We start from the raw sequence: 23,888 nt of genomic DNA, 5'->3' as shown, positions 1-23,888 counted from the left end.
AGTGTACTCAATCCGTGAAATAGGATACGACCACGATGCAGGCGCAATCTCCATCCACATGGTTCTACGAATAAAAGGCGATGATTGAGATGCAGGGTGAGCTTATTTAAGACTCAATTCCTTTGGTCTAATTGCCCAACTATAAAATCAGCGTCAAGCGTCGGGCGTGAACACCACCTTGATGCAGCCTGTAATAAACACGTAATGTATGGCGTCGCGTGGCCCTGCATTGCCACCGTGTCCGACGCCCCCTAAGCAACGCCAGCCAACCAACCCCCTCTGGAGATTTCTGCCCAAGTCCTTCGCCTTCATTCAGCCCCGGCCTTAAACTGGCCACAGGCTCGTTCTGGACACCTACTGGTCCAGGTTGCCCGACCGAGGTGGACTGGGGTTCATGCCAAAGTACTTCTACGAGCTACGATTGGCCCCTAGCGAAACGGGAGGGTGTGCTACTAAGACCAGCTAGCATCACGCTAAGATCATAGGGCCCATCTGCATGTCATTCTACGATTGTGACGCATCTAGAGTGCCGGTACCTGCCCCAGGGGTAAAAGTCTGCCAGACCGACTTTTCACTCTCTTCGTTCCGTGAACCGCCGGAAATGGTCGTGTGACGTCGATGACTCGTACTGCATTATTTAATTCAAATCGGCCACAAACGCATTCGAATTGCCCTTTATGAGATTCGACCCGCCGGTTCGCCCACCCGCGACCCAGAGTTCGTGGGTTCCAGACCGCGCCGCCTCCCATGTGGACCATTGTGGATATCGTGGATATCCCAGAGAGAGAGAGAGAGAGAGAAAAAGAGGAAAAAGAGAAAAAAGATCTTGTTCAGTTCCCAGGAACCCGGTGGATCCCAAGTTCCCATATAACAATCTCTTTCTCTCGAGATCTGGTACCTGGCCTTTCTATTTCTGTGAAATTGAGAGATTGCGAAATTGGTTAGCTCTTGTCCCTTGCAGTTGATCTCGTTCTGACGGATCAGATGTGTAACGTCCGGGCGTTGGATTGATCTCCCGATCGTCGTTTTACACGAGATATGTCACTTCAATAAGGTTCGATCTGGAGACGAACCCCCTCAACCACCACAGTGCGCCGGTTCGCGCCATGTATGAACATTCAGATTATTGTGCCGACTCCACTGAGGTCTGGCGAGACGAGCTGCCGGATGGCTCGCTAGGATGCGCCAGATGTCTCGAGATCCATCCCGTTCATGCATCCTGCACCCTTTCACCCCTACAAGATGCAGTGTCACTTTCCCCTCGTTTAAAGTCAGGAATTACTGGGTCATTGTCTCTCCACGATTACCGCAAGTATCTCTCTCAGGAGTACGTCGCCGATCCCGTTGATCGGTCAGACAAAACCCTCAAGCGCAAAACAGCAACGGTAAACCTGAATCGTCCACCGGCGATTTCTGCGCTTCCTTCCTGTGCAGTTTCGGTCTCCTCTGTGGCGTCCAGTCCACCGCCTCTGTCACCTTCCTACTCGCATAGCATCCTCTCTCAGCGGAGCGAGCAAGAGCCCGAGTCCTTAGATATATCTGGTTCGTACCTCCGTCCTTGTCATTAAAAAAAAGGCAAATTACTGACACTATAATAGCTCCTTCCCAGAGCCCACGAGATTACCTTGTCTCAGAACATCTGGTCCGTCCTAGACCGAACAGGAAGCGATTGGTGAGTGATCTGAAACATTGATCAACACTTATTTCCCTTTCTTCTAACACCTTTTTCTAGAATCCTTTCCTTGAAAAGCACCAGAAATCCGTTCAGGCTCGGGATCAGGCTCAACCTTTGCCTCAACCTCGTCCCCAGAAATCCGACCCGATGCTGGCCAACACGCAGGCCGTTTCCACCATCTCGCACGGCGGTGCCTCATTTGAGATCCTCAATCCGCGCAAGTCGCTGGATATTTCCAGGATCGTCTCCTTTATTGAGGATGTCGATTGCTGCTCGGTGTTGTCCCTAGACCCCATCCGGGACTCCAAGGTCTCCACCACTACCATCGACCTGGGACTGGACCGGTGCTCTCTCTCTCAATTCACTGATGCTTCCCTGCCTTCTCACTACTCGTCTCACTCTCTATGGACCCCTCCGTCAAAAGGATTCTCCACGCCCAAGCGGCAAACTAGCGACATTCCCTCCTCGTCACCTGGAGTGCACGGCCGAGCTCGCTCTCTTTCCGACTACTCTATTCATGAACAAACCCATTGGTCACAGAGCCAGCACATTGAAAACGAATTACACGAAGAAATGTACCCTGACCTAATCAGGGATTCCCCCAACCACCACATTACCTCGATCACCGAGCGTTCTGAGGAAACAGAAAACGAAGACGAAAGCCCATGCGATTCTCCGCGCCCACCATCTTCCCCCAAGACATTGTGTTCCGACGACGATAGCGAAATCGGCGAGCCTGGGTCCCCCGTCTACGCTAATGGTGAATGGGCCCAGGTCGACGAGCGCGACCGTGGCATCTTCTTCGAGGAGCCTCCTTCTCCATACGACATCTACTACGAAAACACAATGCCCGCCCACATCTACTCCAAGCCCCACGACCCTTATGACCTCATCTCCCTCGACCCACATGTTCAATCCGTGCTAGCCGCGGCCAATGCCGAGACCATGGGCCTACGCGGGCACCCTACTCGTGCCCTCGACGACTTGCAGCGCAAGTCTCAGGGTAAGCTCGATGATCGCAAGCGGTCATCTTCCCAGAAGAAGAGACTGCGGAAATTCTTCAGCTGGCGGTCTGGGAACTAATTAGATTATGGAGATCTGATATGATATGATGATGGGCATGTGGCGAACCCTTTCGTTTTCTCCTTTGTTGTTATATACATTTTTCTTCCTTTCTTCTATCTTGTCTTCTTATACTTCTTTTTATATCTTTCTATTCTCTTGAGTCTGAGACTCTATTTCGTTATGAAGAGTCTGATCTACAAGGATGTCGATCCTTTTTACTTCACACCTGTTCTTTTCTCATAAGGGTAGTCCATCATAAATACGTTAGATCTGCGGCTGCAAAATTCGTCACATGTCACAATCAAGGCCTTAGTTACACACTTTTCCATATCCTTCTGGCATTGATGTCAAAGGTCCTGCAAGGCTCATTTCAAGTATGGATTGCGTCAGAGGATAACACAACACAATTCCAACCCCCACAGCGCAGATCCAATGAACATCTCAATGATCAGTGGGGCTGACAGCTCATATGTCGACACTGTGAGGTCGCTTAACGCAATGTAATGCTTACCAAGTTCTCATCGTACCATCACAGAATCTGGGCTCGTTATAAACCGACGAGAGAGTGAGGTCACCTGCAAGAAAGACCTGATCGTGAATACTCCAACTGCATTCCCTCGGTGCTGACACTTGACAAGTTGAGACCACAAATGGGTCCTCGGTATCGACGAGTTGCTGTGATTGGCGCTGGTCCATCTGGTATCTCGGCCATCAAAGCGCTACACGAAGAGAATATCTTCCAAAGGATCCGCCTATTCGAGCGAAGAGACCGTTCCGGAGGAACCTGGGTCTATGATCGCATTCCCGATGTCTTTCCTGATCCAAAAGATTCCATGAAGCAAAATGAAATACCAGGAAGTCTTCCTCGGTTTCAATCTCCGAGTCCGGAGGACACTACTGCAAGAACGGCTGTCTACGATTCTCTCGACTCGAACCTTGGTGCCAAGGCCATGGAGTTTACGCACACGCCATTCCCAGTGGTCAATTCGGCGACATCCATTCAACAATTCGGACACTCGAATCCGACTCGCCCTTTCAGAGTTGTCGCCGGATATCTCCAAGATCTTTTCAAGACGTACCACCATCTTGCCAGCTTCAATACGACAGTCGAGAAAGTCGAAAAACATGGCAAAGAATGGGTGTTGACTCTTCGCCAGTCCGGTCACATCCATGAGAACCAGCAAAGCGATTACTGGTGGCAAGAGCACTTTGACGCTGTCGTCGTTGCTACGGGGCATTACAGTGTGCCTCTCGTCCCCGACATCCCAGGTCTAGACAAAGCGCTCTCATCGCATCCAGCCGTATTCGAGCACTCCAAAGCCTTTCGTTCTCCAAATGACTATGTTGACAAAAAGGTCATCGTAGTCGGGGGCAATGTCTCGTCCGCTGATCTCGTTGCGGACCTCCATGCTATCGTCAAGGGGCCTTTGTATCTATCCCAAAGAGGCCGCAACGAAGCTCTTCAATCCGCATGGGATCTACCCAATATCCAGCTCAAGCCCACTATTTCACGATTCGATACCTCGACACAGGATATAACCGTGATCTTCTCAGATGGCACGACTCTCGCAGGCATCGATAAGATCATCTTCGCAACAGGATACAAGCTATCCTACTCATTCCTCACCCCTGATCCTGTTACACCCAACAACCGTGCGTCCGGTTTTTATCAACACGTCTTCAAAATTGGTGATCCATCACTAGCACTCGTCGGTCAAGCCCGCGCCGCAATCAGTTTCCGAATCTACGAATACCAAGCCGTGGCAGTGGCACGATACTTTGCTGGTCGAAATGCAAAAGCACTGCCCAGTCCGCAAGAGCAGGATCTTTGGGAAGTCGAACGATTGAAATATAAAGGTCCCTCTGATCTCTTCCACGAGATCAAGCCTGATTTCGGGGAATATTTTGCTTTTCTGCGAGATTTGGCTGGACCTCCTGCGCCGGGAAGTGGAGGGTATGAATTGCCACCGTGGGATGATAGATGGGTTGAGCAGGCATTTGAGATTTTGCAGTTGAAAGATGCATACTGGAGGTCTCTTCGGAGGGCAGCAGAGGGTGCGGATCGGCCGAGGGCTAAGTTGTAGGCTTCCGCTTACCCTTCATACTGGATGCCAGGTATTGAGGGGATAAAACAGAGACGTAAGTGAACTATCTTTGCTTTAAACTGATCTTGTCGCTTCAAGTGCGAACCAAAGATTCAGACCCTTGATAGTTAACCATCACCACCCTCTTTTTCATTCTTCTCCAACTTTGCCATGGTGAAGATGGCTGGTTGTAATCTGGCTAGTTATGGCATTAGTTATATGCTGAGCGAGCTCTCTATGCTTTAGTATTAAATAGCAAGATAATTGACAGTTCCGAAGCCATGAGTGTTCGAGTTCTATGAATTGGGTATCAAATTCATGTATATACATGAAGACCGAAAGGCTGGGCTTATGAAATGTTCAAGAGCGTTCCACGACAGATGCAAGCGCCGCGCTGACCATACTCTGACGACGAAGTCCCTGGTCACCCCGTTTAGAGGCTTCCCGTCCGGTATGAGAGGGATAATGATTCTTCTCGATCCGGTGAGACTGCGCAGGTCCCGCTGTGCTCTTCCTCCGACCACGAGCCTCAGCGGCGTACGAGTCTGGCCCGAATCGGCTGCGGTGCAATGTCAATGCCCTTCGGCGTGGTGATGACCGTGGCGGCAGTGAACTGGGGTGGCAATCGTCTTCGACTGGAACGTCTGGTCCAGGCCCATAAGGTTCCTCGGGCATGACTGTGCGGCGGATGGCGTCAAGTTCGCCCTCATCGCATTGTAATTGTGAAATTTGTTGCCTTTGCATCCGAATGTTTCGGTGGTCCGGTTGGTTGGGGTTAAAGTTGGGAGTATCGAAGTTGTCTAGAGATGGAAAGTCCGGTGGAATGGATGTTGGGCTTGGGTTTGAGCCCAAAGAGGGAGAGGAGTCGTAATGCCCATCTTCATCCAGGTCTGTGTCGGGTGGCGTAAGGACATATCCAGAGTAGCGATTTCGAACTCGGATTCCGTCGTGCGTTAGGCGCCCTTGTTCCGGTAGACGCTCGCCTTTCGGACCCTGGAGTGTGTGTTCATGCAATTTCTGCGTAAGTGTTGAAATGGAAAGACGCTTTTGTTCGTAAGGGAATGGCACCGATGTCGGAGGTGGCTGCTGCGAGCGAAAGTAGGAGGATCTCGAACGGGAGAGAGTGCGGAAGCGGTGCGAGGGCGACGGGCAACGCGATGACATTGGCGAGATCAGCGAACTATCACAGTCGACCATGAGCCGGTCATCTGTATCGACCGCTAGACGAGCCGGTCGCGAGGACGGCGACGAGAAGGAGAAGTCCTCGAACATGATGAGGCAAACGAGCGAAAGAATTGGGTCTCGAGGGAGGCGGGATCGTCGTTTGGATGGTCAGCCTGCGCTCGATTTCAGTGCCAGATGTCTTCTATGCACTGATCGAGGCAGGGAACAGAGATATATCACACCGGAGGAGAGATTCCGCCGATTTGCCGCTGCGAAAAATCTGGTCTGGTCGACCAGTGGTTGATGGGAGGCGACGCCACGTGATTCGCGGCTCTGTGGAGGCCAACTTTATAATCGCATTGTTCTATTCCATGGACAAGGTGATATCGATCAATATTCAAATGAAAGGTCATGTTTGTATACGCGAGAGAGGTATTAGATAGTAAATTGTCTAAACTCAGGCTCAATCCTGCGACACGCCGGCTTTACCGCAAATCGACTCAAACACCCCTACAGTGTGCTCCCACACTAATTTACCGGTTTCATTCTTGCGATAATCCTGCAAGACCTTCTGATTTCCAGCAGTGGATCCATTCCAGCTCAAAAGATATGCCCCGCTACCCTTCACTCCATCGGCACCGGGCGCAACATCGTCGCCACCAGCGGAGGCCCGCGGTGGGAACCGCGAGCTAGTTGAGGCATATAGATGCCGATCACCACTCTCGTTGAGAGGAACCACCCAGGGTTTAGCTAGAATAAGCATAGCTTTTATCGCGAACCGCGTAATGGTTCCAAACTCACGCATGAGGCCAGTGTTGACGACTCCGGGGTAGGCATGGACAAAACACACCTCGGGATGAGAAGCGGCGAGCTCCTGCACCGACAGGGACGTCATGGTAATAGCATGCTTGGCAGCATTGCGGAGTGAATAGGTCGACTTTAGAGACAAGTCGTCCAGGTTTAACGGACCTTCTCCGCCGGCCTCAAGCACGGAGACCACCCTGGCCAGGTTGCTACCGACGCCGGTTTTGGCTGGGGCCGATTCCTCGGAAACAGTACCAGCTTTGGTCAACTGCGGCAGAAGATTCTTAATGAAACGCATGCGAGAGTAATAATGCAGGCTGAGCTTTTTGTCAAGTCCCTCGTCGGTTTCTACCGGAGATCAGCAGGTGCTTATGGTTTGAGGATTTCCAGAGTCAGTGGTACCATCGCGTCCCTTGGTAGTGAGCATTCCAGCACTCAAGAAAAGAAGATTGATTTTGTCTTCCTTGGCTTGGATATCCTTGCATGCTTCATCCACACTGTTCAGCCTAGCGGCGTCACACTTGATGAAGTTTAGCTGCCCCTTCGGATTCAGCTGACGTAGCTCCTCGATGATCCTGGATGCCTGGGACTCATTTCGCCCAACTAGAAATACCCGTGGAGAAAGTGTGTCTCGCACAAATGCCCGGGCGGTTGCTTCGCCGATTCCGCTGGTTCCGCCGACTTGAAGCATCCATATTAGTTTAACCTAACACAGAGAATGTAATGACGCGAAAGCTGTGGGGGTGGAGTGTAGTACCGAAGACAGCCACGAGATTGGGGCCATAGTCTTTAAGACTGGCGTTGTTCTTGTGTACCTGGTCGAGTGACACCATTTTGCTTTGATTGTTCAAGGTTGAATGTCAGGAACCGATGTTGTTTGGCAAAGTCACATGACACATCTCATTCCAAGAGGAGTTAGGCAGGTTTAAAAAAAAGAAAGGAGGGTATTATTCTAGTTCATGAAGAGGAAATTCGACTGCCGGGCTTTTTGTAGAGCGGGTCACTAGGCGACGCTGACACCGTTGAAACGGTATTCGGTGTTTAAGACCCACATGTTCGGGGGTGCATTAGTTCAAAATTTCCCCCATGGAGATTCGTATGGCTATGAGGTTCTGCGATGATATCCTTGATCAAACAGACACTCAATGTCTCGCCAGTCAGTCTTCAAGATACACTCGATTCGATAGGGTTCACAAGGTGCATCCGTTTTGGCTCTCATTAACTAGCAAGCTCTGCTTAACCAAACTCTCAACCTTTTTCAAGTTCCTTGGAATACCTATGCTGCCCAAATGATTTCATGGAAACCAGCTCTGACAGTTATACAACATTTGTTATGGGCTCCACCGCATTTTGCTAGAGTTTCGATTAACAAGGACTCTATAATCATGTGGGTTGAATGTTTTGTTTCTTTTATAAGAATGAAACCCGTCTCTTTAGAGTATGGGTCTAGTTCTCCCAGGCTACGTAGTAGGTATCCTTAGACAGATAATTTGATTGAAGAGGTATGCCAGGGGGCTAGACATGTGTACTTACCCCCATAGGTTAACCACCCCAAAATATATACAATCGCACTCGTGGACCCCCATTCTTGGACTTATGCGCCTACACTTTTCCGAAGCTCTCAATCTAATGTATAACTCACATAGTTCGAGTTTATCTCTTATCAGCACCATATCCACCTAGACAAAGGCGCTCATGATTGATTCCTAGTGTTTATTAGCGGCGACATTCTTATCAGTGCTCCCCGCATCGGTCTTCCGAGCGGACTCCCGGGCCCCCATTAATAATGACCTAATTGCTCCAACGCGCCTCCAACTTCCCCTTCGACACAGTTCTATACACCCACCAAAATGGCAGCTTTTCTGAAGAAGCCCTTGAAGTTGGCTCTCGTCCAGCTTGCGTCTGGTAACCCATGCAATCAAAGTTTGACACAGCTTTCAGACTAACGGATCAACAGGCGCGGACAAAGCCATTAACCTTACGAATGCCCGGAGCAAGGTCCTTGAGGCCGCACAGGCTGGCGCACGCCTGATTGTCCTCCCTGAATGCTTCAACTCCCCCTACGGCACCCAATTCTTCCCCAAATACGCCGAGACCCTTCACCCTTCCCCACCGACGAAGGAACAATCGCCTTCGTTCCACGCACTGTCGGCGATCGCCGCAGAGGCAAACGCATACATTATCGGAGGCAGTATTCCCGAGCTCGAGCCGGAGAGCAAGAAATACTACAACACGTCGCTGGTCTTTTCGCCGACGGGCGCCTTGATTGGAACTCATCGCAAGACGCACATGTTCGACATCGATATTCCGGGCAAGATCAGGTTTAAGGAGAGTGAAGTTCTGTCGCCAGGCAATGAACTGACTGTAATCGATCTCCCGGAATACGGCAAGATTGGATTGGCGATCTGTTACGACATTCGATTCCCGGAGTCGGCTATGATCGCAGCCCGTAAGGGCGCTTTTCTGCTAGTTTACCCGGGCGCATTCAACACTATTACTGGACCTCTTCACTGGTCACTCCTGGGCCGTGCTCGTGCTGTTGACAATCAGACTTATGTTGCTCTGTGCAGCCCCTCGCGCGATTTGGAAGCGACCTACCATGCCTATGGTCACAGTTTGATCGCGGACCCTAGCGCAAAAATCCTGAGTGAAGCAGAAGAGAAAGAAACTACTATTTATGCGGATCTCGATAATGATACCATTGTGAATACTCGCAAGGGTGTTCCGATCTATACCCAGCGCCGGTTCGATGTGTACCCTGACGTCAGCGGAGAAAGCTCGAAATGAGGCATGGCCATAGACGCTAGCATAGTTGATTCATGCCAATGGGGCAATGAAATGGAATACATTTTTGTATAGACTACGAATAAAGTGAAAACGAATTCCGAATAGAAGTGAGTTGCGCCGAGAATCTGATTGTGGCCTCAGGCCCAAAATAAGTGCCTCAGGTGTCGATAGAGATCTGCTGAGTCAGACAGTCCCCCAATCATAGGACGCCCACACGATAAGCGAGCCACACTCATCCGCGGGCCACAAATTCGATCACTTTCGTGATTTTCTTCATCGACCAATTCCGCCCACAGTCGCCGACCCCAACAGTCAGTCTTTCCCACGGATTCAACCCTCCTGAACACCATCTGACCCTTAGCAGAGATGTCCAACGTCAACTCTGGAAAGCAGCGTTCGGCTATCGCCGACGTGGTGTCGCGCGAGTACACCATCAACCTCCACAAGCGCGTATGTTGAAATCCCCCAATCTCACTTGAGAACCCCCTTACCTGCGACAAACTGGAAAACCGTGGAGGCAAAAATGGACAGAGAACACACAATCCTGAAACATGGAACTTTTTCTTTTGTGTGTGTGCGTGGGAAGTGGAACGGGGACCTAAAAATCCTTCGACCGCCTCGCCCTCGAACAGCCGTGGGCAACCACGGCTAAAAGTCGTCACTCGTGATGACTCGACAGCTGCAGATTCCTTGGAGTTTTGCAGGTGGCATACACCTCCCAACGGGGAACAAAAGAAGAATTAGTTTTATGAAGTCCACCTCTATGGCCGAACCAGAACATCGCAGAGTCTCGACTCTATCAGATGGCATTCGGACGGAAGACTAATTCTAACTTCTTTCGGAATACAGGTCCACGGTGTCAGCTTCAAGAAGCGTGCTCCCCGTGCCATCAAGGAGATCCGCGCCTTCGCCGAGCAGGCCATGGTAAGTCCCAGCTCTCCGTGCACTCGCCAGATCCGCCTCGCTAACGATCTATCCAGGGTACCAAGGACGTCCGCGTCGACCCCGCCCTCAACAAGAAGGTCTGGGAGGCCGGTATCAAGGGTGTCCCCTTCCGTATCCGTGTTCGCATCTCCCGCAAGCGTAACGACGAGGAGGGTGCTAAGGAGCGTCTGTACTCCCACGTCCAGGCCGTCAACGTCAAGAACCCCAAGGGTCTTCACACCGCTACCGTCGATGACGCGTAAATGTGTTGACGTCGATGTCTTTGCTTCTATAATTCCATGTACTTGGGGTTCGGTCGGGGCTTTTCCAAAATAAAATACCTTTTACCCATGGTCTGGTTTTCTTGTGTAGTGTTCATCTGTATTCTGTCTGCCTTGAAAAGTATCCTTTTTGTCTTCCGGGGGGTCGGAATCACCAGCTTTCGTCGAGAGCGAGGTCGAGATCCTAAGAGTCGCATATCTCAGGATGCTGTGCCAGGTGCCAATGCAAGTTATGAACGCATACATCCCTCATAAGATTATAATCTACAGGGCCCTCCCTGGTCCAGTTGTAGGAGAGCGCCATGTCTCCTACATTACAATTGAATCCCAGTATGCTTTACCATGGACTGATTCGCCTCTTCCTAAAAGTCACGCGTCGATCTAGAGCTCAGGTCGATGATACATAACCACTCTCGTGGATTCCAACCCAATCATGGAAATGTAACCGTATGCTTTATGGTGACTAGTACACAGATAAGAGAATTGAAGGGAAATTAGGAAAAAGACTTGGATGCACCAATCGAGGTTTTCGCCAATATAATTTAGCAAAAATGCAAAACACAAAATGTAGAACTCCATCAATGTTGTATTGTACAGTTGGGGTGGCCAATGAAAATAAAAGAAGCTTCTTCGCACCGAGTTTGAAACACCATACCCCTTCCTGTCCTGTCATGATCATCATTTCAGCCCGACTTTAGTTCTTGAGTTCTTCGATCTTGTTGTGAAGACCGTCAATGAACTCGGCCTTAACACGGATGGCCCAGTGTTCAGGCTTGCCGTCGGCTTGAGGGACCATGCACTGCACGCTGTTGTTCATCTTGGCGTAGTCAAGCTCCTTTTGGAGGTAGGTGTTGAGGATGACATTCCCACCGGGATCACTGCGGAGGACGATTCGAGAGCGGCCAGTGTCAGGGTGCTTAAGGAGTTTGATGATGCCGGTGCCTTGAGAGGTCCAACCAGTGGCCAACTTGAATGCCCGAGCCCGACACTCGAATTCGACCGTTTCATCTTGTTCGCCGTTCACTGCACTGGACAGGTCAAAGATAGCCCCAGGAGCGGCTTCCTCATCGGGGGTAGCATCTCCTGAAGTGGCATTGCCGAGACTGGAAGCCTGAGTGGATGCAGGAGTCGGTACCGAGGACGCAATAGAGTCATTTCCGAATTTGATCGGCATGCTGGGCTTCCAGGTATTGTCGGTAGGGGCGGGAGAAGAAGCGAACAGGCTCGACTTGCTAGGAGGTTGTTCCTTCTGGGGCGCACTTGTTTGGCCAAAGCTGGGAGCGGCAGGGCCAGGAGAAGAGCCGAATAGACCCGACGCGCCGAGAGACAGATTTTGGGTCGTGGTCGGCTTACCGAAGCTGGAAGCGAACAGGCTTGATGTATTGGTAGAACCCTGCTGGGGAGCCGACGAATCGACCCGATCGAATAGACTGCGCCCAGCAGCAGCAGTTGGGGGAGGAATAGGTGTGTCCAAGCTCGACTTGGCGACATCAGAACCCTTGGTTCGCTTGTCCTTGCGAGAAGAATCGTCCTCATCCCCATTAGCCTCCGAAGCACGACGCTTGGGAGAACTGCCCTTGGCCTCGCTGTCGGAATCATCACTGTCCTTTCCATTGTCAGACGGCTGCGGGGTTTCTGAAAGACGACCGAAAATGTTCTGGGAGTTGGAGAGAGGGCGGCTAGACGATTCAAAGATAGAAGTGGTGGATGGGGCAGGAGAAGCGGCAGTCAAGGGGGACTTCTCCGCAGGCTGAGATGCACTGGCTCCAGAATCAGATCCAGAGGGTTCATCAGCATCGATAAACTTGAAGCCTTCGCCAGGGACGAACACGGATTTCTTCATAGAGGTACCCTCGAGCTTCGCGCGCTTCTCGCGTTGTTTCTCAGCATCTTGGCGCTCCCATTCCGCTTCATCATCTTCGTCAGAGTCGAATTCTTCGGCCTTTCGCTTAGCTTTCTCTTTGGCTTCGTTTTCCTCTGCCTTTTTCTTGAATTGGGCCATGAAATCGACGCCAGCAGAGCCGTTACCGAATTTTGGAACACCGGAAGTAACAGGTGCACCTGCAGGATTGAGACTCGCAAACATGTTGCCAGCCAGCTTGGGAGCCGCAGGGGAGGCAGCATTTGGTGCCTTTTCGGCTGGGGTCGTAGCATTTCCAGTCGAAGCCATTGCAAACAGATTTTCCTTGGGAGTGGCATTGGCAGTCTCAGTTGAGAGAGACGCAAAAGGGTTTGCCTTAGGCTCCGGTGCAGCAGAGTACTTCGCCTGCGATGGTGCATCGACTGGTTTAGCCGGGCTGCTGCTAGGAGACGAGTAAGACTGCGAAAAGAGACGTGCGGTATTTGAAGAGTTGGCATCTGCAGTAACTGCGGGGTTTTGCGCGTGGGCTGTCGGCTTATTTGAGTATGCATTGCCTTTGAACTTGACACCGCCCTTGGGTTTGAGAGGTGCACCCATGGCCTGACGAGCCTTCATGTAGAAAAGGACCAGGTTGTCAAATGCATCACTTCCGGCCTCACATTTGAGAATTTCCTTCTGGTAGAATTGAGAAAGAGACTTGACTTTCCAGAACAACTCAGACTTTCCAGTTGCTTCCTTGGTGGCACTAGCGGGAAGCTCGGACTGAGGAAGTCGGGAAGCTGGATCAAAGTCAGTACTGGTAGCAGTGCCCGACTGGCTATAAGTGTCCAGGAAAGCCCGAGGCTGTTTAGGCGCAGAGGTTGCGAGATTCCCGCCAAACAGGTTGCCAGAAGTCTGACTGGTGGACGTAGCTGGCTTTGACGCAAAAAGGTTGGAACCCGTACTAGGGGTAGGTTGAATGTCCTTAGACGGAGATGAACTGGGCGCAGGGGATTTGGCTCCCAAAAGAGACCCGAATGGGTTGGCCCCTGCGGGCTTCTCTTGTTCACCGGCTGACTTGGGCGTGAATAAATTCGGTTCCGGGGTAGAATGAGCCTTCTCGGGCTCAGAAGACTTGGGTGCAGGAGAAGTGCCGAAAAGAGAGCCGAAGGAAGTGGACCCGGTCTTCTCAGCCTCGGAAGGCTGGGCTACCATAGATTTTCCACCAAAAAGGCCCTTGAAGGGCTGAGGGTCGGTAGGCTTTTCAGAGGTTTGATCCGCCGCTGGCTTGGGTGCAAATAGATTGGTGACCTCATTGGCAGGCTTCGCTGGCGATATGTTACCGAAGGTAGGCTGTGAAGACGCTCCGTTACCGAAAAGGGGTTTGAAAGGCTGCGAGTTGTTGTTAGAGGGAGCGGCAGCGTTTTGTTCGGAAGCTGCTTTCGGAGCAAATGGATTACTAGGAGCAGGGGTCTCCGCGGCTGGCTTTGATGAGAAAATGTTGTTCAAAGAAGGCTGGGAAGAATTCGCTTTAGCAGACTCCGAAGGTGCTGGTTTGTGAGCGAACAAATTACCACCTGTGGCAGGGGCCGAAGAGAATATGCTCGGGGTGCTCGCCTTTGCGGGCTCTGGGGTAGATGCAGCGGGAGTTGCACCAAAGATTCCACTGAAGGGTTGAGCCGGGGTTGATTGTGTAGCAAAGGCAGGCTTGGCCGCGGAGTCATCCGCTTTGTCGCTGGTGGGCTTTTCAGTAGCCGAGGGGATATTAAGGCCTCCGAAAGGATTGCTGGAAGGTGTAGTGGCAGGCTTAGAGGAGAACAGATTCGAAGTTCCGGATGAGCCACCAAAGATATTATTCTGGGGCGTAGCCGAAGAGTTGGCATTGAATGAAGGGGCCTTGGGCTTTGCGTCAGGCGACATTTGCATAGATTCAGACGCAGAGTTCGCAGTGGAGCCTTGTCCACCAAATGCAGAGGTACTTGCAGAAGTACCTGCATTCTGCTGTGCCCCGAAAAGACCGTTCGAGAAAGAAGGCTGGCTCGTCGGCTGGTTGCCAAATCCGCCGAAGCTCGTAGAGGCGCCAGGAGTGGATTGGGGAGTAGAGGTGGCAGCATTAAAAGAGAACGGGTTCGACGATGGAGCTGAACCACCGAAACCGGAGGAGGAGAAGTTGAAACCGGTCGAGCCACTACCGCCGAAGGAGAACGGGGTTGAGGCAGCCTGAGTGGGCTGAGTTTGTTGGGTAGGTCCCGAGCTAGCTCCCGGGAAGCTCTGGCTCTGACTCTGTCCAAAGTTGAAACCGGTCGAGGGTGCGGAATTGAATGATGTAGGTTGGAAACCTGAAGCCGCCGGGGCAGCTGGGCTAGACGACAAGGACGAGAAGGCGCCATCTGAAGATTGAGGGGGAGCTGCACCACCGGTTGGTGTACCAGCTCGAGGACGACGTCGAACGTCCTTGATTCTAAGGAAACAAACATCTGTCAGTCTTCCTGCGAAGCATTATGAAGAAGCGGACGAAAGCCGAAAGCGGATGTTGGAGTGTCATAAAAGAAATGAATATGGGCATTCACAACGACAGTGTTTGTGTGGCAGAAGTTCTGGGGAAACGAAAGATGTGTAGAGGGGGATAAGATGTGAAGAGGGCTAGGAAGAGGAGTGGGTATCAATCAACATCGGGAAACACGACAACACGCGCTCAAACAGTAAGTGACAAGGCAGAGGAGCTCCAATCTTAGGTTACCACCCTCCCTTATAAAAGGGTGTCCCGCGTGATCGTAATAGCCTCAAGATGTGATATCCTACACCCATTCCACCAGCTTTCTCCACAATCTGTCAATATAGAAACCCACTTACTTTCTGCTTGCCATCTGGGCAGCCGTCGCCCGGTGAGGCTTTTCATCCGGAGTGCTTGACATCGCGAAGGCGTTCTCGTCCTCCTTGGACCCTTGAGGACCTTGCGCCGTTCGTTTGGACATTTACGGCGTTGTTGTGAACGACACACCCAAAGCACCAAGTTCGAGTCTTGTGAGTAGCAATAATGCTTTCACACCCGTTTCGAATGATTCAGGCAAGAATCAGCTCGTCTGTTCGATCGAAAACGATGCGGGGAGCCTCGGTCTTTGATGCTAGATCAAGTCCTTGGGTGGCTCGAGGATGGAGATCTCTGGTCGCGGCTCTTTGCTGACACGCTCGAAGAAAATCCGGAGCGATACGTATAGAGTCAACAAAGATGGCGCGTCTTTCACTTAGAGAGCAAAACTCAATTTGTCTCTGCGAAACTCGAGGCGGTGGTAGGCGGTGTCTCGTTCCGTGACACGACGTTGTTCGCGATCCGTCGCGCAAGCTAACAACCACGAATTCACCAGGGTCAATATCGAGAGGAGGAAGAGGTCAGGGAGCTGTTTCTCCGATGGAAAAGCAGACTGGTCGGATAGTCGGGGGAAGGGAGGATTGGGGTTGACCCTGGTAATTTTTTTGCGCGGAGGCTCTCGCGGACGCAAGAACACCACGCCGTGAAAAAATGTGGTCACGTGGGTCTTGGCATGACGGCAGCTCAAAACAGTCAGCTTCTTTCTTCTATTGCCATCCTCATCCTTGCTTGCTTATGTCTCCTTCTTTATTGAGAGCTTCATATGTTGGAAGCTCCCTGCTTCAGCTCCGTACGGAATGTGAAGCACAGTCCGATTATCAAATTGCTAGATGAAACCGAGCATGACGTCGGTTGGGAGAAAAGTCCGTCTTAAACCCGCCTGGTAAATGCATGCTGGATCGTGCACGGTGCACCCGGAGACTTCTTCGTACGACCGGAGAAGTAGTTGTGGTCCTTGATGATATGGGTTCATCCAACCCATCCTGTTTCTACAGACTACGCAGCATCTATTTCTACGCGTCAGGCTTACCCTAACCCACACCGGTACCCGCCGGTTTCATGATTTAGCTCACACAAGCTTCTTACCCCTGAAGACCTTTCAGAGATGAAGATAGGTTCTATCTCGGAAGCCACAAGCGCCTATGGGCGCTCCCTGTGGCGGGGTAGGACCAGAGGAGACTACGAGATTACAATCAGGGACTACGTGGCTGACCCCAAAAACGGCTGGGACCTGGGCTAATGAGGTCGCCCTGCAGCACTTGAATGGATCGGTTAAGGTCACAGCAAACGCCAGGAGTATTGAATGGGTTATTTAGGGTTCTGGGCCGTAGCCGGGATCAATCCTTGGAACTGGAGACTAAGTATCGGTAGTCTATTTCTTTCGCTCGTGCAAAGCGCACGGGTCGTACCTCGACAAAGTCTTCTGATCTGTACTTTGTGCGACAAATATACATGAATGATCACGGCGTATGAAACCACATTCCTACAGGCTCTTTGAACCACAAAGCAACATTCTTCGGCTTTTTTACCTTCCTCGTCCATAATCCCTGTCGCACACAAAGCATGACCCCTGAGTCACATTTCCCTCCAAGTGTGGCGGCAATAGAGTCTGCAGCTAGTCACATTCCTTTCCGCTTTTCGATGCAGCCCGTCAGACTAGTCCATTTCTACTCTCTCACATTGTGATGTGGTTGACTTATAGCCTCCTATTGGATCGGTCCGCTTTTATCGTCAGGGGACAAGATTCCCCGTGGGGGGCCCGATCAGCGCGCTCGATTGCCAATCTCTTCTATTCCTCGATCATGAGGCAAGACGGCCAGCGTGACAATATCAAGCTTAGCGGATGATGGCTTAGAAGCTAATACTATTCTTGCCCTATCGTGACCAGATTCAGGGTCATCTGCAATCTATTACCCCGTCTCAAGTGGTACTCCGGGGTAGGATTCATTGAACAGCATGTTTGGACAATGGCTGAGGGTCTGGAAGACACAAGGTCCTACCCCTGTTCTTTGTCATGCGTGTTTCATGCAAAATCTCGATAATAGTTGCCGAAACTGAGGAGTGGTTATATAAGAGAGCGCCTCGCCTCGCCTACGCGCAACAAATTTGCACGCATTCTCTTCGGTCTATCTTTCATTGCAACATGCTCTTCGCTACTCTGGCTAGCTGCCTTTCCTTTATAGCATGTGCCCCTACTCAAGTGCTGGCTGGCCCAGCTCTAGCTAGACCTTCTAGCTCTACTTTGAAGCCCTTGGCCAAGCATACATCCTCGAGCATTGCCAGCACGTCTTCCCCCATTGCCCTTGAGACACCAGTTGTAGCTATACAGGCTACTTCTGAAACCTCGGATGACGTGTCCTACTGGCTGGCGGACATCACACACCAAGGCATCGCAGCATTCAACTCAAATCCTTCCACCTACAAGGTGTTCCGCAATGTGAGGGACTATGGCGCCAAAGGTAATGCCCCGCAACCCGTTGTTTACCTATATTATAGGTGTCTAACATACATCAGGTGACGGTGTAACTGATGATACTGCTGCTATCAATCTTGCTATCAGTGATGGTGGTCGTTATGGCCCAGCAAGCCGAGAGACCTCTACCACGACCCCCGCTATCGTATACTTCCCAGAAGGAACATACCTGATCTCGACGTCTATCATAGATTATTACTTTACACAGCTCATTGGTAACCCAAACTCTATTCCGGTGATCAAAGCTACCGCGAGTTTCACTGGGCTGGGTTTGATTGACGGGGACCAGTACCAAAGTGACGGCGGTCAGGGCTGGGGCTCGACCAACGTCTTCTTCAGGCAAATTCGGAACTTAAAGCTGGATTTGACAAATATTCCGGCCACTTCGGGAGCAACAGGTATTCACTGGCCAACTGGACAGGCCTCGAGTATTCAGAACGTGGAGATCGAGCTCAGCTCAGCCTCGGGGACGCAGCACCAGGGTATCTTTATTGAGAATGGTGAGATGAAACCAAAAGCTTCCTGATACTGCTTGCATGAAACGCTAACTGTTTCAGGTTCTGGTGGCTTTTTGACCGATGTCACTATCACTGGTGGTTTGTATGGAGCCAACATTGGCAACCAGCAATTCACGATGCGCAACTTAGTCATCTCTGACGCAGTGACCTGCATTTCTCAGATCTGGGACTGGGGCTGGACCTACCAGGGCCTGAAGCTGTCGAACTGCACAACCGCCCTGGCTGTCAACAATGGTGGTGCTGGTGACCAGCTCGTTGGCTCAGTGACCGTTCTTGACAGCACAATCCAGGATTGCTCGACATTTGTTGCTACTGCCTGGGCGAGCTCTACTTTTTCCAACGGAAGTCTCATCTTGGAGAACATCGTTCTTGAAGATGTAACTGTAGCCGTGAAAGGAACCAGTGGAACCATCCTAGCCGGAGGCTCTACAACTATCAGTGCCTGGGGTCAAGGCCATAAGTACACCCCAGATGGCCCGACAAATTTCCAGGGTACTTTCACTGCCCCGACCCGGCCGAGCGCTCTCCTTGCAAGTGGATCCTCCAACTACTACACTAAGTCTAAGCCCCAGTATGAGACCTCGCCGATAGCTTCTTTCGTCAGTATCAGAAGTGCTGGTGCCACAGGAGATGGATCGACCGATGATACATCTGCTATTCAGTCTGCGTTGACCTCTGCGGCATCATCTGGTCATATCGTGTACTTCGACGCCGGAACTTACAAAGTTACTGACACTCTTTACTTCCCTCCTGGGTCCCGAATTGTCGGTGAAGCCTACCCTGTGATCATGGCCAGTGGCAGTGTCTTCTCAACCATCTCCAAGCCTATTCCTGTAGTTCAAGTCGGCAAGTCCGGGGAGTCTGGCTCGATTGAATGGTCGGATATGATTATCAGCACGGAAGGCTCCACCCCAGGCGCCGTCCTCATTGAATGGAATCTGGCAGCGGATGCTGGCTCTGGAATGTGGGACGTTCATACCCGCATCGGAGGTTTCACTGGCTCAGAGCAGCAGGTAGCACAGTGCCCAACTTCGGCCGCTGTATCGGCGGCCTGTGAGGTTGCTTATATGTCCATGCATATCACAAGCACTGCGAGTGACGTATACCTCGAGAATGTTTGGTTGTGGACGGCAGATCACGATCTCGACAGTGCCGAAAACACCCAAATTTCGGTGTACTCTGGCCGTGGACTGTTGGTGGAGGGAAAGAATATCTGGCTGTGAGTGGACATTAGCCGCTGATTAGAAATAAGCTAACACCTTCCTAGATATGGAACTGCGGTGGAGCACCACCAACTATACCAGTACCAGTTTTCTGGAGCGAATAACGTTGTGGCAGGTTTCATTCAGACCGAAACCCCGTGAGCTATATCAATGACCGTCAACAGGATTATGCTAATTTATACTCTTCCAGATACTATCAACCTAGCCCCAATGCAGCCAACGGCCCGTACCCAACCAACTCCACCCTCAATGATCCCGACTATAGCACCTGCCTCTCTGGTAACTGTGACGCTCTTGGTCTACGCGTTCTTGACAGCGAAGATATCGTTGTCTATGGCGCCGGTCTTTACAGCTTCTTCAATGACTACAGCACCACGTGCTCGACTTTCCCTACCCCAGAGAACTGTCAGAGCGAGATTTTCAGCGTTGAGGGAACCACAAGTAATCTGGTGGTATATACACTCAGCACTGTTGGCGTCACTAACATGATTGTCAAGGATGGGACTTCGTTGGCAGTTGTCAGTGACAACCTGGCGACGTATGCCGCTACTATTGCATACTTTACTTTGTAACATGCCTTCAGAGGCCATCTGGTTTTAGTACATATTGTTAATTCCTATTTATCCCTTTTAACTTGTACACAATCCATTAGATGGAAATACAAAGCTACAGGCTCCAAATTTCAAGGCCGTTGTCGTCCATAGGTAGGAGCTGGCACTGGCATCAATCAATGAAGCAGAATTATTAGCCTTGGAAGATCCTTGAGGCAGTAATCCGTTGACTCGTGTTTCTATAGCTGCATAAAAGAGAGAAGAAGAATTTGGAGATTGAAGCTATGAAGAAGGAAGAAAAGAAGAAGCGTTAATCTATCGGAATGAGGATGGCTCGATGGTATTCTGGCTCTGAAGATTGGGTGACACTGATACGGAGAACACACATAACCACTCCTATGCCTTTACAAATGGGTAGATGAAGGCTACTCTGAAAGTCTGAAAGAGGCACTACGTATTAAGCTTAATGCCGTAGTATAAATCAAAGACTGTGTTGAGAACTATAACGTATTTGGTAGAACGGTAATTATATATTGATAATTTAGATAGCCAGCTATTAGAAAGATAGTTAGATGATGAGAAGTATGTAGTAAGTATAGTTTGGTAAGGGGGGAAAGAGGAAAGAACTAGAGGGGGAGTTTTATATCAAAGAGAATTCTATATAATCTTGTTTGGTGCTAGCACGTATAAATATCATAAAGACCCCTTACTGATATATACCGCCTTACCTTAAGAGCCTATAGCTAGATATTATCTATTGAAATAGGGATGGCTCGAGGGCTGTTTGGCAATGCAGACTGGACAACACCATCCAAGAGGACACACATAACTACTCCCAGCCTGTGGTAGAGGTCATGCTGAATAAGGTCCTACATATGCCCTGATTGAGGCCTTACAGGCGGCAATCGGCATCGACAAATTCCAAAACAGGCGATATCGTATCGTCTGTCGATATCGTATCGTCAATATCGGTATATCGGCAATATCGTCAACAGCCCTACGCTCAAGCATTTAGGGAGGAAAGGGTATTGAAAATGAGGCAGACAGTGCGGCTGCTTTATCTTATGGTGTTCCATCAGGTTTCGATTGATCGCGAGCAAAGCCATTTTTTGATCCACTGAATCGCTGCGTCAACTTTCTTTTATTTTTCCTGTTGGGAAGCTTGATCGTGCCCATCAGCTTTGCTATCAACACCCGCCTAAACTTGGGGGCTCAATCAAAGACTAACACGATCGCGCAAGCCCTTTGCCTATATATTTCGGACTACGTCCCCTTTAGGAATTTCGGACTATCCACACCCGCTAAAAGGTAGTAACTTTAAACTGTCGGACGTGCAGGGAGGCGGATACCACGAAGCTTTTCGTGGCGCGGGGGTACGCTTTTGAAGATGCTTCCCCACCACGGACCGTAGGTCTACCCGACCAAGGAAGGCTTGATCGGATAAAGAAAGAATAATAAGAATAAGATAGAGTGCAAAGGGCTTATGCACTCTAAATGAGTACAATCCACAATCCTCAAACAAAGGACTAAGCAGAAGGTCTTTCTAAGCAGATAGAAAGGGATAGTAGAATATTTGAAGAGAGTGAAAGGTCTGTCATTTCTACTTGGTGTCTCGCGCGTATTTATAGACAAAAAGTGGTCAAAGTCACATGCTTTATATCAGATAAACAGAATAGAATCAGGGAAGGAAATGTGATAGAACTGATGGCGTGATGAGGGATATGTCATCGATCTGGTGGGGTAAAGAGGGGTAAGCGGTTTGGAGGGGTAAATCATGTTCGCATCTCTTTCTTTTCTTCTTCTTCTTCATATGTTGAATAAGAGGATACCTTCACCTAATGTAGCATTGGTCCAAATTCCAACACATTAAGGAGAGGCAACTTCTAACAATAACTTCCCGAGCCCTAGGTAGGATATAAGAGGAAATAGAATCGGTCACGCCTAGTCGTTCTGTGAAGCCGAGAATATCATAGAGACTATTTTAAGTAGACATAGGTACTATATAGCTCGTAATAAGAGGCCGTTAGAGCTATAAGCGATGCCACCTCGAGAGAAAGCTCTTAGGAGATTTATTGAATTAAGCAGCACATCTTTTATTTATCTTTGAAATATATAGCTCTTCTTGTAGGTCTGTGTCAGGACCACTGACTGACGATACCAACTACAGCCTGAGGCATACTTAAATGCCATGGCAGTATCATGTTGTTGGGCTTCACCGCCCGCAGCCGGGCCAGTCTGTATTTGAGTGAAGCCCCGCTGGACCTTAGAAGGGCCAGCGTTCAGTTTATCTTACAATCTACTACATTGTATTACACGCATATGAAGGTGTCTACCTCGCTTACCCATCCTGATCTAGAGACTACTGCGTGGTCTCACAGTCTGGCTGTAGGAATATATGTATGTAAGTATTGTTCTAGGTAGATTTTCTTAGGAAGTCTGGGTACTTAGAAACCCCTAAATAAGACCTTAATTCTGGGAGGTTAATCTTCCTAAGAGAATCCTCTTAAGAGGAATTTAGCCCCGTGAGCTCTGACCGGAGAGGAAATTCGAAACAAGAGGGGCTGCGTCATAGTAAAAACTTCTTTGTCCTGCACCTGTTCTATGACGGTCATCCTAATCCTAGCCTGATAATGAGACATGCCAGAGATATTGTGTCTCGGCAAATCTTTTTCAATCAGCATGTAATTATTCACCGTAATACCCGACAGAGCGAGGCATCCTAAATCACCATACTATATGCGATTATTCAGGGGTCACTATAGCAAGGATGAGAAGGTATCTCCTCTTAATTTCTAGTATGCTATGACCTCCTAGCGTAAGAAATAGTGTAGTGTACTTCAGAAAATATGATACTCCATCTGTACCACCAAAAATTCGCTTTAATAAAGCGATGTAGATGTCTATATCTACATCGTAATGCCCGAAAAAATTCTGAGCTTGTAGGATGTGTGGAGATGAGGGATATAATTTAGGAGGAGCGATGGTATATACCAGCAATTGAGTGATGTTGAAGATATAGTAAGAATCTAAGATAACCCCTGAGTGGAAGCGTGCTCTATACGCATCCCGAATGCCCATTTTACCCTACAAAGCTAGCGTGTCTCAGGGAGGACGGAGAGCAACAGAAGCTCTCAATCACATGATATTCATCAAGGAAGCCCCAGCGGTATTGAAGACTGCTGAAAACTCAACAGAATTACCTTTGAAAATATGTCTCACACTAAGGTACCTTAAAATTATACAATTTGTCTTAAGCGTTGGAATATAAGATTATGATAAATCGCGTTTCCATTGGAGTTTTAGGTGTCCCGGTTAGTTGACTTGGTGACGGCGAATGTCCTGCTGATTAATCGCCTAGGCAGTCAGGTGAGTGGCTGGTTCACCAGAAAAGATCATTCATCCACCGCGGGACCGAACCCAGAACTGCCAACTCCCCGCTTCAACTGAGCAAAGCATACACACCCGTTCTTGATTTGAGCCAAATTCATTCAACACTCTCTTGTGTTGTTCATCAGACATAATACGGATACGCGGCTAATTTCGGCTCATTTGGGCTCCTAAATGCCCCCACTTCAGCTAGAGGCATCTGCACAAAAAGAAATTACAGCAATCTCCTAGCCAGCGTCCAAA

General features: G+C 49.9%; 7 protein-coding genes across 7 annotated transcripts; 4 read left to right on the top strand and 3 right to left on the bottom strand.

Moving 5' to 3' along the window:
* Positions 1-1,106: 1,106 nt before the first annotated feature.
* N7443_008327 (oxidoreductase, short-chain dehydrogenase/reductase family) lies at positions 1,107-2,758 on the top strand (the record flags this gene model as incomplete). Its single annotated transcript, XM_056888383.1, has 3 exons — positions 1,107-1,542; positions 1,599-1,672; positions 1,733-2,758. 3 exons carry the CDS (start codon positions 1,107-1,109, stop codon positions 2,756-2,758), a joined length of 1,536 nt encoding a protein of 511 aa, XP_056737685.1.
* A 632-nt stretch (positions 2,759-3,390) lies between these two features.
* N7443_008326 (uncharacterized protein) lies at positions 3,391-4,824 on the top strand (the record flags this gene model as incomplete). The annotated part of the gene is made up of 1 exon (XM_056888382.1): positions 3,391-4,824. One exon carries the CDS (start codon positions 3,391-3,393, stop codon positions 4,822-4,824), a length of 1,434 nt encoding a protein of 477 aa, XP_056737684.1.
* A 360-nt stretch (positions 4,825-5,184) lies between these two features.
* On the bottom strand, positions 5,185-6,096 carry N7443_008325 (uncharacterized protein; the record flags this gene model as incomplete). Its single annotated transcript, XM_056888381.1, has 1 exon — positions 5,185-6,096. One exon carries the CDS (start codon positions 6,094-6,096, stop codon positions 5,185-5,187), a length of 912 nt encoding a protein of 303 aa, XP_056737683.1.
* A 355-nt stretch (positions 6,097-6,451) lies between these two features.
* On the bottom strand, positions 6,452-7,625 carry N7443_008324 (U3 small nucleolar RNA-associated protein 10; the record flags this gene model as incomplete). The annotated part of the gene is made up of 3 exons (XM_056888380.1): positions 6,452-7,140; positions 7,195-7,473; positions 7,550-7,625. The coding sequence occupies 3 exons, from the start codon at positions 7,623-7,625 to the stop codon at positions 6,452-6,454; spliced, it is 1,044 nt and encodes a 347-aa protein (XP_056737682.1).
* Positions 7,626-8,642: 1,017 nt separating this feature from the next.
* On the top strand, positions 8,643-10,766 carry N7443_008323 (uncharacterized protein; the record flags this gene model as incomplete). Its single annotated transcript, XM_056888379.1, has 6 exons — positions 8,643-8,697; positions 8,750-9,555; positions 9,785-9,890; positions 9,944-10,029; positions 10,429-10,503; positions 10,560-10,766. 6 exons carry the CDS (start codon positions 8,643-8,645, stop codon positions 10,764-10,766), a joined length of 1,335 nt encoding a protein of 444 aa, XP_056737681.1.
* Positions 10,767-11,478: 712 nt separating this feature from the next.
* Positions 11,479-15,599, bottom strand: N7443_008322 (uncharacterized protein; the record flags this gene model as incomplete). Its single annotated transcript, XM_056888378.1, has 2 exons — positions 11,479-15,085; positions 15,478-15,599. 2 exons carry the CDS (start codon positions 15,597-15,599, stop codon positions 11,479-11,481), a joined length of 3,729 nt encoding a protein of 1,242 aa, XP_056737680.1.
* Positions 15,600-17,636: 2,037 nt separating this feature from the next.
* N7443_008321 (glycoside hydrolase family 55 protein) lies at positions 17,637-20,279 on the top strand (the record flags this gene model as incomplete). Its single annotated transcript, XM_056888377.1, has 5 exons — positions 17,637-17,952; positions 18,008-18,466; positions 18,524-19,703; positions 19,752-19,844; positions 19,898-20,279. The coding sequence occupies 5 exons, from the start codon at positions 17,637-17,639 to the stop codon at positions 20,277-20,279; spliced, it is 2,430 nt and encodes an 809-aa protein (XP_056737679.1).
* Between the last annotated feature and the right edge of the window lie 3,609 nt (positions 20,280-23,888).

This window comes from Penicillium atrosanguineum, assembly GCF_028827265.1.
Source record: "Penicillium atrosanguineum strain IBT 20685 chromosome Unknown utg000007l_segment0_segment0, whole genome shotgun sequence".
NCBI lineage: Eukaryota > Fungi > Ascomycota > Eurotiomycetes > Eurotiales > Aspergillaceae > Penicillium > Penicillium atrosanguineum.
This window is presented reverse-complemented; position numbering and strand designations above follow the sequence as displayed.